Source organism: Manis pentadactyla, assembly GCF_030020395.1.
Source record: "Manis pentadactyla isolate mManPen7 chromosome 15 unlocalized genomic scaffold, mManPen7.hap1 SUPER_15_unloc_1, whole genome shotgun sequence".
In the NCBI taxonomy this organism is placed as follows: Eukaryota; Metazoa; Chordata; class Mammalia; order Pholidota; family Manidae; genus Manis; species Manis pentadactyla.
Window position 1 is genome coordinate 3,763,455 of NW_026644588.1, and position 15,382 is coordinate 3,778,836.

At 55.7% G+C, this 15,382-nt stretch overlaps 1 protein-coding gene across 1 annotated transcript; it reads right to left on the minus strand.

Annotated features, from left to right (window-relative positions):
• Positions 1–288: 288 nt before the first annotated feature.
• Positions 289–15,350, minus strand: PRKCG (protein kinase C gamma). Its single transcript, XM_036880922.2, has 18 exons — positions 14,912–15,350; positions 14,607–14,638; positions 13,606–13,688; positions 11,646–11,757; positions 11,403–11,534; positions 10,771–10,927; positions 9,992–10,126; positions 9,651–9,738; positions 9,362–9,391; positions 7,381–7,533; positions 6,916–7,104; positions 6,105–6,196; positions 5,956–6,018; positions 5,705–5,843; positions 4,635–4,715; positions 2,680–2,787; positions 1,395–1,535; positions 289–1,199 (listed from the first exon to the last, which is right to left on the minus strand). The coding sequence occupies exons 1-18, from the start codon at positions 15,079–15,081 to the stop codon at positions 1,011–1,013; spliced, it is 2,094 nt and encodes a 697-aa protein (XP_036736817.1). The 5' UTR covers positions 15,082–15,350; the 3' UTR covers positions 289–1,010.
• Positions 15,351–15,382: the final 32 nt, after the last annotated feature.

Here is a 15,382-nt window from a genome sequence, read left to right on the forward strand (position 1 = left end):
CACCCGGCACTCCCGGTGGCCTACCGGCGCACCTCTGCCTCTGCGCGCGGCCGCTTGGGTCCCCTCTGTGGCTCTCTCTGCGTGGGGGTCTTTCTGCCCCTTCGCTCTCATGCCCTGGGAAGCTTCTCACTTTATGGCTCTCTGCGCTTTCCCTCTCTCCGCCCGCCCCCTCTCCCAGCCTGTCTCTGTTTTTACAATTTACAGTCACTGTCCCACGTCCACATCCCATCATTCTCCAGGCTTAGAAGAAAACATCCAAACACTTCAGCATCCGCATCCCAAATTTATTCTCCAGCAACTGTGGCCGAGTGGGAGCGGCCAAGAGGAGTGGGGGCGGGGAGGGGAGGAGAGAGTCCCAGAGAGTGGCAGGCACGGGGCGGGGGGAGGGGGTGGGGGTGGGGGGCTTTCCGAGCAGGACTGGAGCCATGCACCTGGCAGGCGAGCAGTGACGGGACAAGGATGGGGTAGTCTAGAACAAAAGCTGATTGAGAACAGTTGGGATAAGAGTCCTCCGTACATCCAGGAGTCCCGAGCATACACGAGGGCGCCGGAGCGTGGGGGCGCAGCCTCCCACTTCCTCCAGAATGCCGCGGAGGTGGGCGGGGCCTCGGAGGGGGAGGGTGTTCCGGAATCCCAGTGTGGAACAGCCCACCCCAGGAGACTATTTCCCAGAAAGGGGGAAAAAAAAAAAAGAGGGGCATAGATTCTACCACGACGGAATCTAGAACCGCATGGAGTCGGGAAGGGGGTCGGTCCCGGACCACGGTGGAACCAAGTCCAGAACCCTGCGGTGGGTGCGAGTCTAGGGCTCAGCACGGCAGAATCTAGAACAGGGTGAGGCTCTAGAGACTGTACGGAGTTCCGAATGCCAGGAGCGCTTGGGAGGGGCACCGAGCACCCACAGGGGGGCCAGAGCGCTGGCGAGCAAGGTCTAGAGTGGACAGGGCGAAATCGGGGCCAGGCCTGCGCGCGGAGGGAGCCGTGGGGACACCCAGTGGCGGCAGGTGAGATTACATGACGGGCACGGGCGTGGGGCTAATGGGGCTGCGGGCGTCCGGGTGCACGAAATCCGGGTTGACGTAGGTGAAGCCCTGGAAGTCCGCCTGGTCGATGCTGGCCAGAACCAGGCGGTCCGGGGGTGTCAGCGCTGGCGCCGCCCGCGTGAAGAACTTGTCGAAGTTCTCGCCGCTGCGGCCACACTGTGGGAAACACCGGGAGGGGAAGATGAAGTTTTGCGGGCCCCGGGTGTCCTGCTGTGTCCCCCCTACCTCTGTCCCCTTTGGTATCTCTGGGCTTCTCCACGGAGGGGGCCCACCCTTGTCCACAGAGAGGGACTGGGGCGCCTGGTTACCCCAGGCCCCAGGCCTGAGGGCTCATCCCGGAGGGGGGCTAACCGGGCGGGGTCTGAACGGAGGTGCGATCTCCAGTCGTTCCAGCCGCTCCCAGTCCATCCAACGGAAAAATCCGTGAGCACGGATGGCGGGTTCCCCGTCTGGCCCTGAGCCAAGGCGCTTGGCAGGGTGCTTGGTTAGGAACTGTGGGAAACAGAGAGACGGAAGGACAGAGTCCGGGACAGGGTGGCCCACAGAACAGAGGAGGACGAGGACAGAAGAAAAGAGAGACAGCACAGATCCAGAGACAGACAGATAGATCCAGAGACAGAAGACAGCGAAGGGTGACAGATTTGTTGGGGAGAGGCATACATGAGAATGGGAAAGATGAAATCCAGACCCAGAGACCCAGAAACACACAGAGAGAAATCAGGGTGTGAGGGGCAGAGAGAGGGAAGGGGGACAAGGGCTTCCCAGAAGGGGAGGGAGGGATAGAGGGAAGTAAGGGGGAGAGGGAGATTGGAGCCCCAGAGAAAAGGCGGAATAGAGATCCAGAGAGAGGAGGAGACAGAGACCCCAAGAAGGGGGGCGATAAAGCAAATAGGGGGACAGAGATGAGAAAGGAAGGATGGACACCCAGAAGACACGCCCAGAGAGAGGGATAAAGACCCAATGTGAAGGCAGAGATCAGAGAAAGGGGGAGACGGAGAGGCAGAAAGAGAGGAGAGAGGCCCAAGGTGTGCAGGGGCACGGCAGTGGGGGGAGAGTGCAGCAGAGGAACAGAGGGAGGGGGACAGCATGCACAGGTGGACGGAGAGGAGACACAGAGAGCCCCGTCACAGGCAGATGGGGGCAGAGGAATGAGACACAGACCCACAGAGAGAGAGTCAGAGGCATGGGACAGGAGCCAGAGCCGAAGAGTGCTAACATCTGTCAGAAACCTGCACCCGGCCAGCCCTCTCTCCTGCACTAACCCCACAACCCCAGAAGAGGAGACAGAGGCCCCCAGAATTTTGCTGATTTGCCGAAAAGCCCACAGGGCAAAGAGACAGGAGCTGGGTTCACCTGGCCCACCCAGTTGTGGAGTGGTAGGTGCAGTGAGCTGGGGAGTGGGGGCAGCAGTGAAGCATGGCATAGATGGCATAGAGGCTGTCCTTGGACCGGAGGCTGCAGCAAGGCAGTCAATTACCGTTCTAACTAAATCTCGGTGTTATATAAACTTTTCCAGCATAGGGAAGTCAAGTGACTCAGGGAGTGAGAGCCTTTTGCTAATGTGCCCAGAGACACTGCGCGGGCAGCCCTGGATGGGTTGTGAGTCTGGAGAATCTGGGAGTCGGGGGGCTCTCACCCCCTTGCAGATGGCCACGGCTTCCCGGGAAAGCGACTTGGGGTAGGTGACAGTTTGTTCCATGATGGCCTGGAACAGCTCCTCCTCGTCCTCCCCATCAAAGGGGGGCTAAGGAAATGGAGTGGATAAAGAGTCAGAGATGGACCAGCTGCTGCTCTCCACCTTCCACGCCCTCCTCACCCACCATGAACGCAGCTCGCCCCTGCAACTTCCTGGGGAAAATGTGACCACACCACCAAAGCTTTATCTTCCTCCCTGTCGGGCTCTCTTGCTTCCTAGCTCAGATGCTTCAGCTCTCTGCACCTCTTTGCTGGTCTGTCTCTCTTTATCTGCTATGTAAATCAGCAGGGTGTTAATTAGGCAATATGTCATTTAAACAGAGGAGAGGAAAACTGCTGGGAAAACTGTAACAGCATTTTCCTGGTTTGATGAGTGGCCTCTGGACTCCTGGGATAAGGAGGAGCAATCCCAAGGCACAATTCTTAATGTGGGGTCTAGTGAGTCTCTTTAGACAATTGAGGGGACCCATGAACTTGGATGGGGAGAAAAAGGCATCTTTATTTTTTTAAATCTCTAACTGAAATTTAGCATTCCATTCAGTTATGAATTAGGTGACAAACCACAATAGTAGCACTCACGATTTCATCACTAACAGAAACCAGACTTTTAAAAAAATCATATTAAGAGTTGAAGATAACCATTCACAGGTTAAAGGACATCTAAGTTGTTTCTGGTCTGACACTATTACAAATTAAGTTGCTATAAACATTCCTGTACAGGTTTCTGTGTGAGTGTAGTACTCATTTGACAAGGAAAAATGTCCAGGAATGCAAAGGCTGAGTTGTATGTAGTTGCATGATGGAGAATTTTTGGCTTTTTGCTTTGTTTTTTAAGAAACTATGAAGCATTTTCCAGAATGTCTACCTATTTTACATTCCCAACAGCAATGTATGGATGTTCAGTTTCTCCTCATCCTCATCAGCATTGGGTATTGTCATTATTTTTATTTAGCTATTCTGAGAGTTTTCGTTGATACTTTCTGAAGTTAATAATGTTAAAAATATTTCCATTTGCTTATATGTCATCTATCTTCTTCAGTGCAATGTGCCTTCAGGTCTCTTGTCCATGTTCTAACTGGATTGTAAGTATTTTCTCCACCCTCTACCTTAACTTTCATAACAGAGTATTTCTTAAAGGAGTATTTTATAAGCTTGGTGACTCCAATTTATCATTATTCATCTAATGGCCCATTTTTTTGCACTAAATGAAAAAAACTTTGCCTACCCTAGATCCCATGTTTTCTCATAAGTTTCTTATAAAACTTCATACTATTATGCTTTATAGATCTGTGGTTATATTGAATTAATTTTCATAAACTGTAAAACACATGGTGTTATTCTCAGCATACAAATTCTATAAATTTCATTAGATTAAAAAAAAAAAAAAGAGTTGAAGATATCTCAAAATATTGGTCATTTCTATTTTAGAATTACTGGTAGACCTTCCTATTTACTTTCTATTACAGGGGACATTGCTATTTAATCCTCTAATAGGAAATCACACGTATACCCACATCCCAACATTTAATATTTAGGCAACTGTATACATTGAAATTAGGTTTCTTTAGGTGGTTAAACTTTTAAGTTTTGATGAACATATTAAAATATGATTGATTTCATCTGTGATGTTATTATTTTATTTCATGCATTTAAAAACACTGTTTTGAGATGGGGTGCTGGGACCAGAAAAGAGTAGATAGAGAATGCCTGGCCAGTGGGAAGACAATGCTTCAGGACCGTGGACAGCGCTATCTCCCAACGCAGCGCCTGCACTGCTTAGCAGGCCTCCTCCCTCTAGACCTCGCTTCCTAACCTGCTCCTCTCTCTGGACAAAGGCTGTGTAGCCCCACTCCGTGAGGCCTTTAGCGAAACCAGCCTCTCGCCAACTTCCCTTACCTGTCCTGCCAGCATCTCATACAGCAGAACCCCAAAGGACCACCAGTCGACAGACTTCCCATAGGGCTGGTAGGCAATGATCTGGCGGGAAAGATGGAAGGCAAAGAATCATGATTTGTGCTGTAAGAAGTGGACCCCTCCGGCCTTGCCCCCTGGGAACCCTACCCACTTCAAATGCTTTCAGCACAAACTCTTCCCACTCGGAATACCTTGACCGGAGTTCTATCCTTTGGAAAATTCGGGAAACAAACTTTACCTACTTAGAATAATTCCTTTGGTCCCAAATATAAAGAAGGCCAAGTCACAAGTTCCACTCACCTAGGATATTTAGATAATTGGACCCTCTATTTACGACACTAGGTGCATAGGGTTAAATTTCAGAGACCAGAAATTCTTAAATCTGGATGCATCTCAGATTGTTCTAGAGGGGTGTTCCTAGCCCTGAAGAATTCCATCTTCAGTGGGCCAGGGTCAGAGTCAGAAATATGTATAGTCTTCAACATCTCCCCAGGGGATTCTGGTTGGTTTCCAGCCACGTTTTGAAACCGTTAACACTGGTTACTTTGGCGTCAGCAATGAATCACCTGGAAAGGTCAAGGACCTGACCGCCAACACCACCTCCTCCTTCAGCTAAGGGGAGTCAGGACGCGCTCTCGGCTTGTGCAGTCAGATCATTAGCGGAGCTTAACAAAGTCAGGGCACCCTCGGCCCCTTGCAGTATTCAGGAAACAGGCTGCACACGCTTGAGTGTTCTCAGGGATGGGCCCCACCCAGTCAGAGTACTGGGGAAATGGTGTCCACCTCAGAATAGTCCAGTAACAGGTCCTGTTCCCACAGCATCCCTCCGTGCTGGCCCCGCTGGCCCCGCTCCTGTACACCTGTCAGCTCAGGCGTCACCAGCTGTGCCTATTCAAGAGACCCAGCTCCACCCACCTGGAATGCTGGGCACACGCTCACACCTAGTAAAGACCCCAAGGTCAGGCACCCCCCCATCATGAATTCTAGACGGCCAGCCGCACACCCACTCCTCCGCGAACCGGAGGTTCCCCAGAGCGGCAGAGGCAGGGTACCTCGGGAGCTATGTAGTCTGGGGTCCCGCAGAAGGTGCGGGTCGTGGTCCCGGGGAAGACGTGCTCTTTACACATGCCGAAGTCGGTGATTTTGATGTGCCCTTCAGCGTCCAGCATCACATTGTCCAGTTTCAGGTCCCTGGGGTGGGGTGCAGTCGGGGAGAATTTACGGCAAGGCCTGGGGCCCTGAGTTCCAGTCCCTTCCCTGCTAGGGCCCGATTCCCTGCACTGAAAGGCCTGGGACCGCTCACCGGTAGATAATGCCTTGATTGTGAAGGAAGAAAAGGCCGATGGCTATTTCCGCTGCGTAGAACCTGGAGGAGGGGGTGGGGAGTCCGAAGGTCAAAGGCTGGACACTACCCCTTCCACCTTCCCTCGCTCCTCCCTGGCCGAGACTCACGCTGCGTGGGGCTCCTTAAACTTGCCCAGCTGCTGAATGTGGTACATCAAGTCGCCCCCGGTGACGTACTCCATCACAAAATACAGACGGTCCTGCGGGGAGGAGGAGGGACGGGCTGAGGCGAGGACACGCCCACTTGGATAAGAGCCCTCCGTTCCTGCCCCCCAGACCACTGGAAGCCCCGGATCCACCCAATCAGAAATCCGGAGCGGCTGGCCACGCCCCCCAGGCGCCCCCAGACCCTGGCACCGCCCCTTCAGAACTTCGCCCCGCCCATCCTTACTCCAAACTGTCAGGAGTGCTCGTCCCACCCCTCAGAGTTGAAGATCGAGACCCCATAGTTCCCTGGAAATCCCAGCGATACTAAAACCTTTTTCCACAGCCACTCACCCACCTGCAATCTTGCCACCCATTAGGAACCAATTGCAATGTATAAGAATCGTGTTTTTAAATCCCGGGAAGCCGGCTGAGCCCATTCAGACCTCTTGGAGGTAGAGTCAGACCCTCTCAAATCCCTAAAGGTTCTGACTCTCGGCCCATTTTTCATGAATCCTTCACTCAGAATCCAAGATTGATAGCCTCGGCCCTCGGAGCGCTGTTGTAGGCACGCCTGCCCAGAAGGCGCAACCCTCCATGCTCCTCTTTGCTCAAAGATCGTCAACTCGAAGCACACCCACTCCACACCAAGCTGGCTCAGGCCCACCCAGGGTCCCACCCACCTGGCCCCGTGCAACCATCCAGGTCTTTTTACGGCCCTAAACTCGGAATCGTGGAGCCGGTGCCTGGCCCGTCTCTGTCCGCCAGTCCTTACCGGGGTCTGGAAGGTGGAGTGTAGTTGAGTGAGAAAGTGAGGCCGGCCCCCGGGACCTCGGCCCCCCAGTGCCAGCACGCGCTTCTCCACCAGGGTGCAGTCCACATCATCGTCCTGGACGATCACGTCTTTCTTCAGGATCTTGATGGCATATAGCTCGTCAGAGCCCCTGCGCTCGGCCAGCATGACCTGGGGACAGAGGCCCAGAAGGTACCATTGGTCCTGGAGCCCAATGGGGCAGGTGCCTGCCACCCACTTTCTAGGACACAAACAAATTTCCAGGCCCTTCCTCTCTGTCTCAGGGAAAGAAGCCAAATATTTATGCCTCTCCTCTCGTGACCCCACCAGACCCTCTCTGGGGACTCGGTAGCTTAGTGCCCGATTCCCCACACCTCTTCCCTAAGGACCAGACATCTGATTTCCCCCCGACACCCTCCCGTGCCCTCAGAGGCCCCGGAACCCGACCTTCCCAAAGCTGCCTTTGCCCAGGACCATGAGGAAGCTGAAGTCGGAGATGTGCAGACGCCCAGAGCTCACCCCGAAGAAGCAGCGCTTGGAGTCGGTGGGGCTGGGGGACGGAGAGGGACTGGGAGAGTGAGAGGGGCCCGTCCGCACCCGCTGTGAGACAGGGAAGAGACCAGAGGCAGTGAGACCCCAGCGGGCATAAGGAGATGCCCCTGAGGGAGTCAGCGCCCAAGAAGGAAAGGGGTAGGAAGAGATGGAGAGAAATAAACTGTCCCCACCCTCCTGCTTGGCCAAAGAACTTTCTGGGACTTCCCACTGCCTGGAGGGCTTATTTATTATTTAAATAACACTTAGGTAGCTTACTATATGCCATTAATTCTCTAGAAAACCCTGTTTTCTCTTCCCATTTTAGAGAAGAGGAAATTGGCACAGAGACATTAAGTAACTTGTCCAAATCCACACAACAGGTAAAAGCTGAGCCAGAAATTAAAATCCATTAAAGCCAGAGACTCTGTCTCCCTCCTTTCTGTCTCTCCACCATCACCCAGCACATGGCTTGCAACACATTAGGCCTCAGGGAGTCGGTGTTGAGTGGCTGAAGGCCTCAGGAGGTGAGTGCTGAATGTGCTTCCTATTGCTCAAGAGCCTGAACACCTTCTGCCCGGTCCCCCACCAGCTGTTCCCTCCTTCTGCACGACAGCTTTCCTCTGCCTGCACATTATCCTTCACCACCTCTTCTCCATACAGGCACAGTCATCTTGCTCAACTCAGGAGCATCTGGGGTCCCTTGCCAGGCTCTTGTATCTTACTAGGTTTACAAGCTAAAATCCTTGCAGGAATGGCAAGGCACCCGGCTCCCTCTGGCTCCACCTCCTACGTCTGCCCACCCCAGCCCCTGGCCTCACCACGCTCCATGCTCGGTGCACACACTCCGGGCCTGCTCCTGCCTCAGGACCTTGGCATGTGCTTGCTCTCGCCTCTGCCTGGAAGGCTCTGGCTATCCCCAGGGGGCTCACTCTCCCTCCCCTACTCCAACTCTGCCCCAGGGAAGGCCACTTCCTCAGAGAAGCCTTCTCTGCTTTATGCAGTTAAAAGAGCCCCCTCCACAGCACTCCCTATCCTTATGCTTACTTTTCTCCACATTGCTCAGCACCTTCTAACATCATTTGCTTCCTTATTTTGGTTAATTTCTTCCTTGGGGTGCAAGCCCCACGATGGTAGGAATTTTTTTCTATCTTGTCTGTTGTTACATCCCCCAGGGACTAGAACAGTACAATGCCTTGCACACAGAGTGCCCAGCAAAATATTTTTTGAGGATGAGTGAGGGGGTGAGCATTCTTCTCTCCCATGGGAACTCTGGCCTCCTCTCCTGTGCCAGGGGAGCCCTGTCCTTCCCCGTGACTCGCCTCCTCAGGCCCCTCTGGCCCTCCCAGGCTGGGCCAGTGCTTCCGGATTCCCAGTGCCCGAGGCCCGTGGCCTCAGTGATCAGACACATTCCTTTCATTTCTCTCTTAACTTTCTCCTACATTGAAAGAGCTCCGCAGGGAAGGGCCTGATTCTACTCCCTGAACAGGGCTTGGCTTAGGTGACACCTCAGGAAATAGGTGTTCAGTGAATGAGAAATGAGTGGAGGCGAGAAAGGCCGCAAGCAAATCTAGACAGAGAAAGTCAAGGATGGCTTAAGGCGCCACCGCCTCAGGGAAGGGCCCTTCCCCCGGGCTGGGGAAGCACCGCCTCTGCTTCTCTCACTTAGCGCGTCATCCTGGAATTTAAGCATCTGTGACTGTCCCTACCTTGGAGAGCTGCTAGAGGCTCAGATTCACCTGGGGGTGCTAGGATTACTCAGAAAGCATGAGACCTGCTGCCTAGTATGTGCTCAGCCAATGTGTGAGGAAATGGAGGCAAAGGGCAGAGGAGGGTGGTGGCAGGAGAGGGACACAGGGGTGGCGCCTGCTCCATTCCATGCCAGAGCTCTACTCACCTCATACAGTTCCAGGGGGTAGTTACAGGCCTGGGGGAGAAGAGAGCAGAGTCACAGCCCACAGAGAAGTAAGAGGCTGCTCTAGAACAGGGGTCTGGGACCCCAAACCCCTCTAGTTCCCATCAGATCCTGGGGCAGGAGTCCCCTAGGAAAGCAGGGGATGGAGCCCAGGGTCTTCTGGGAATTACAGAACCATAACTAGTGGGCAGCAAGGGGGCGGAGAACAGGGCCAGTTCTGAACATGGGAGGCTGAGCTGAGCTCCCCTTGTGGAAGCTGGGGTCTGGGTACCTCAAACTTTTGGAGGAGACTGCAGTTGTCAGCATCAGCCACCGGCACATTGTAATATTCACCCTCCTCCTGGTTCAGTAACTTGTACCTGACGTGCAGACAGACAGAGACCAGAGCGGGCATTTGTGGGAGAGATGGGGAGGCACCCAGTGGAGAGGCAGAGACATCAGGGGGGACAGAGACACAGAAAGACAGACACAGAGATGCAGAGAGAAAGAGTGAGCTAAGGAGAGAGGGAGAAGGGGGAAGGAGGAGATGGGGCGTGGGGAACAGCGGCCCAGAGGAGGCAGACCACACAGAGGGAGGATGAGACGCCACGCCCGGCCCGGCCCTCCCCTCACCAGCCGTCCACGGGCGCCTTGAGCAGCTCCGAGACCCCGAAGGACATGGCCCCCATGAAGTCATTGCGGGATGTCCGGTCCCAGTCCCACACCTCCACGCTGAGCCGGCGCTCCACGTCCCCGGGCTTCAGGGTGCTGCGGGGGCGGGGGGCAGGCTGAGGGGCCGCCCCGGCTCCCCCCAGCCCGCATCCTTGGTGGAGGGGGGGAGCTCTCTAAAGCGTCCTCCTCGGGGCAGTGTTCCTCCCGGCAGGGGCCGCAGTGAACCTGGCCGGCTAGGCTCAGGCCCCTCTCCCTTCCTCCTGCTCCCAGGCCTCCCCGCCCGTCCCCAGCGGTTCCCTCCCGAGGTCCCTGCGTCCCTCTCCTCTCTGCAAGGCTCTGCCCTTTTTTCTGGTAGTTGGCTTCCTTTCTCTTCCTGCCACCCACCCCACCCGCCGCCACCACCGCCTGTCTGCCCAATCTCCCCATTCTGTGTTGCTTTTCGGATTTGTGCCTCTCCTCCTGAGCGCACCGCCACCCCCCACCCCTGCCATTTTTGTCTCACTCTAAATCGGTGGGCTTGGATGGAGATAAATACACACACGTCTGTCTCTCAGTTTCTGTAACTCCATCTCTCTCCCGTATCACCCCATTCCTTTCTCCCAACACTTTTTTCTACCCTTTTTTGGGCTTCCTCTATCCTATCACCTCCCACCAGCTGCTCTCTGGGGTCTTGTGGGCCACCAGGACCCTCAGATCATTCTCTGTCAGCCATCACAGCCTCCCCTGCACCCGAGGCTCACAACACAAAGGTCTCATTCCACACAGGGTTTAGCGTGGCTTTCACTGTCCGGGTCTTCTGTTTGGTCAGGTTCCGAGGGTCTGGGATGAGCTTCAGTTTCACATAGGGATCAGACAAACCATTGGGGTCCATTGGAATGAGGTTACGGGCCTCGCCAACTGCGGGGGGAGGTGAAGAAGGGCAGATTGGGTTAGAGATGCGGGAAGATGCGCCTGTTGCTTACCCGGGTAGCAGTCAAGAACTCCCAGCTCTGGGCCGCCCGCCTCCCGGCCGCTTACCTCTCCAGCACCCAGAAGGGCCCGTAAGTCCTTCCCAGGCAGTGAGGTAGAAGTCGGAACCAATGCCCCTTCCCTCCGTTTGGGCCCGGGAGCGAGGGCCCTGGTCTGGTCGCAGCCGTGACCCGACCTCCCTCGGAACCAGGTCTTTCTCACCCCACCCTCCCAGGGGCTTTGCTGCCCAGGATGCCCACGAAAGGCCTGACCTTTGCCACAGGCCCGGCTGGAGACCCGGCTTCGAGCTGGAAGGGGCGGGGCGGGGGCGGGGCCTTCCCGGTTGAGCGGTGGGCCGCGCAGGTGAACCCAATCGGCCCATCCCCCTTCGATAAAGCGCGGCCGGACGAGGGGCGGGCCTCACCCGTGACGTGAATCTCGTCCGCAGTGGGCGCCCGGATTTCCAGCTGCAAGCGCCCGCGGCGCTCGGTGTGGTCCACGCCGCACAGAGAGGGCACGCTGCGCACACAGCGCCGGTGCACGTTCATCTCGCAGCCTAGGGGCGCAAAACTGGGGGTAGCACTTCCGGCCCCGCCCCGCCCCCCAGCATTACCCGAAACCCAGGGGCAGCGCTTTTGGAGGGGCCCCCGCGCGCCGGGGGACTCACAGGAGCACTTCATGCCCTGGTGCACCAGCCCGTAAAGGAGGGAGCCGCAGTGGTCGCAGAAGGTGGGGCTGCTGTAGCTGTGCAGGCGGAACTTGTGCTTGTTCCGGGGGTCCTGGGGCGGAGAGGGGCGGTTCAGAGGGGCAGGGAGGGGCACCGCGCCTACTGTGTGCCAGGCACTGCTTTTGGCGCCGGGACCAGCCGTCAACAAAACAAATAAAACTGCCCACATGGACTTTACTTTCCAGTGGAGGGAAACAGAAGATAGACACGGTAAATAAAGTATGGTGGATGGTAATAGGCGCTCTGGAGAAAAATGAAGCAAGCAAGGGCCCTGTGAGGGCTGGTAGGGGTACGGAGTTGAAATTTGCAACAATGATCAGAAAGGCTTCAGAACAAGGTGGCATTTGGAAGAACCTGAAAGAGGGGGCTTCCAATATCCCAAAGTCCCTACAGCCTTTGCCCCTCCCGTAAGCTGGCCACCAGGAACCCCATATCCTTTGCTGTCAGCCCCTGTCAATGTCTGCCTGCTGATATCTGCTTTCTCTGAGTCCCTTGTGGGATACAGAATACGGCCTCTCAGTTAAGGGCCCCAGGAATCCTAAATGAAAGATTAAGTGTAAAGCACAGAGCAGGGCCTGCCTGTTAGATGCGCTCGGTACTGCTGCTTTTACTGCTGTGGACACTATTAGAGATTTTATTGCAGTCATCACACAGCCCAGGGTTTAAATAAGAGCTAGGCCATTTCCCAGTGTGACTTTGGGTGAGCTCATGCGCAGTTTTGAGCCTCAACGCCCTCCTCTGTCCATTGGAAATGATCTATATCTTGAGACAATGCTAAATGTCCAGAGGGCAATGAAGCATGAATTTACCATTAGGAAAAAGATTCCTTCACTCCTGGCAACGTCTGAGTGTGAAATAATTTGGTGTTTGCCTTTTTCTAAGAATGCATTGCAAGAGCTGTCTTAGGAAAATTCAGGACGTTCTTGGACTTTTATTCATCTTGCACTTCAGTGGGGAATCTACTTTTGAATTTTACTTGGGTTGGGAGTTCTTGCTTTTGGTCAGCATTAGATGGTCAGTCCCATTTTGTAGAGGGGAAAACTGAGGCTCAGAGAGAAGAGCCCTGGGGCCAGTCAGAAAGTGAAGGAGGACTCGGGGACAGGCATGCAGGGTTGACTGTTCTTGTAAGCCTCTGACGTGGAGGGAGGGAAGGAGAGGAAGGTTATATCTATGTGTGCACATGGGTGATCTGTATGTGCACACATGGGGATCTGTACGTGTGTGCACATAGGAATCTATATGCACATGTATACACACATGGGGATCTGTATATGCACATGTGTGTGCATGGGGCTCCTCTATATGCACGTGTGTGTGTGTGCGTGTATACTGTAGGGTCTCTGGGCCTCCCTCCATCAGCACTTCCTAAACCATTCTGCATATCCACCATTTTCTATTTAGTCTCTCTCTCTGGGCATCTGAACCTCTATCTCTCTTGAGTTTCTCCATCTCTGTATGTCTCTCTCAGTCTCCCCAGGTCCCCTTTTCCTTCCTCCTCTGTCACTGTCCCTATGTCTCTCTGGGTCTCTATCTTGTCTGGATTTCTGAGATTCTCTGTCTTATCTTGGGATCTCAGTGCCCGCATCAATATTTCTTTCTGTCTCTCTCTTCCTCTCTCTCTGTCAGCTGTTTTTAAAATCTCTTGACCTCTGAATGACAGCCCATGCCCTCCAGTGCCGGCCTTTGGTCCCCCACCTGTGTCCTCAGCCTGTCTCCGTCCCCTCTCATTCCCCCTTTCCAGGCCAAGGGCAGGGAATCTGGGCCAGACTAGCTCCCCCTATCTCTCCAGCCCCCCTCCCCTCCCAGCCTTAAAAATAGCAGGAGAAATTGGGACGGACGCCGAGGGGGTGAGGGCGGGGGCGCGGCCCGAGGAGGAAGAACCAGGTGTCTGGGCACTCACGTCTGTCTGGGGGCCTTTCCCAGCACCTGGACACTCGAAGGTCACAAACTCGTGGCATCGTCGATGAACCACAAAACTGCAGACTGAAGGTGAGAATCATAGAGACAGAAACAGAGAGAGAGCCCAGTGGACACAGAGTCAGAAAGAAAAAGCAAGAGGGAGAGACCCCAACAGAATGAAAACCGGAGAGCCACGCGGATATAGAAAGTCTGAGAGACCTCGACATGGGGAAAGAGAGACAGGCAGACAGACCAGGAGACAGACATTCAAGAGATGGACCCAGAGACGGAAACAGAGACACAGAGAAGCACAGACCCCAGTGCATACACACAGCCACAGGGAGACAGACACATAGAAAAGAGGGTCCCACTGACTGACACGAGTCTACAGACAAGACATACCAAAGCGGGAAGGAGAGATGTAGACGGCGGTGAAGAGAGAAACAGAATGTCTCTGACAGAGAGGACAACTTGGGCAGAAGTGAGTCTGGGGGCGCTGCAGCCGCCCCCCTCCCTGACTCACTCTGTTCTCAGCAGTAGCAGCTGGTGCTTTGGGACTCTGCCCCCTCTGCCGCCCCCCATAATAGCCGCCCCGCCCGGCCCCCACCCACCCATCAGTGACCCCACCCGGCCTGCCCCTGCCTAGGACGGGTTGTTGTTGTCATGGCAACAGCCGCCTGGTGGGGGGCTCTGACTTTGCATCTCCGGCCCCCCCTTCAGCTCCCCTTTTCCAAATCTTCCTGTTCCCATGGCAACAGATTCTCCAAATATCTGTCCCCACCTGGAGCCAACTGAAGGAGGGGCCCCAGTACCACCTCCGCGGCGGCCCCGCCGTCAGAGCTTCCTCCCCACCCCACTGCAGGCTGTGGCTCTGCCACACCCCCCACCCCAGGCTCCCCCGCGCCTCTCTGGGGACCAGAGAACACGTGTGTCAAACAGCCTGGCTGTGAGGCCCCCTCCACCCTCCTGAGGGTCCCAGGAATCCAGGTCCTCAGCCCTTACCTTGACATTGCAGGCCCTGTTTTCCAATCCCCCTGCAAGATCAGGGATCTGAGGTCAGTGCAGGAAAGGGTCCCTGGACCCCTCACCTCTGCCAGCCATAGGAGGCCTGTTTCCCTCTCGCCCCCCTCCGGCAAGACCCAGGAGTCTGAGACTCAGCTGCCTCTTCTTTCTAGAACCCAGAAATGCTGGTCCCCAGCCCTCCTCCCTCAGCCCCCTCTTTCCTCATTACCCAGAGGTCTGGTGGCACAGGAGTCTCTGCCCCAGTCCCCCCGCAGCCCACACATGTCCCCGGCTCCTTCCCTCACCAGATGAAGTCGGTGCAGTGGCTGCAGAAGGTAGGCTGCTTGAAGAAGCGGGCAGTGAACTTGTGGCTCTTGACTTCGTGGACCACTTTCTGCCTCAGAGCCCCCTTTCTGCAAAACAGGGGTCGGGGACCCCCTTCTGAATCGCCTCCACCGGGGCCCAGGCCGGCCATGGCCCCAGAAACACAGCAGGAACCAGGCTCCTGCCTTTCGGGGAAACAGGTGGAAGGGCGAGGGGCCGGAGACTCGGGAGAGCCGACAGCCAGGGAGAGCTTCCGAGGCGGCAAGGAGAGGGGCGAGGCTCCTCCAGGAGCGGGGCACGGGGCAGTAGCTGCACCCCGGGGCGCGCCCGCTGAGCTCCGCCAGGGGGAGCGGCAGGTGGGGCGCAGAGCCCGGGGCAGGGGCGCCGCGGAGCCGGAGGCACGGGCGGCGGCCGCGGGAGCTCCGGCTCAGGCACCTGCTGAAATGCAGGAG

What these genes read in the sequence shown, in the direction of transcription:
- PRKCG (XM_036880922.2), bottom strand. Translation starts at nt 15,081, where the DNA reads ATGGCCGGCCTGGGCCCCGGTGGAGGCGATTCAGAAGGGGGTCCCCGA. An exon ending in AAGGCGCCCGTGGACGGCTG is followed by an intron (nt 9,739 to 9,991) that starts GTGAGGGGAGGG and finishes TCTGCACGTCAG; the next exon opens with GTACAAGTTACTGAACCAGG. An exon ending in ATGAGATGCTGGCAGGACAG is followed by an intron (nt 2,788 to 4,634) that starts GTAAGGGAAGTT and finishes CCATTTCCTTAG; the next exon opens with CCCCCCTTTGATGGGGAGGA.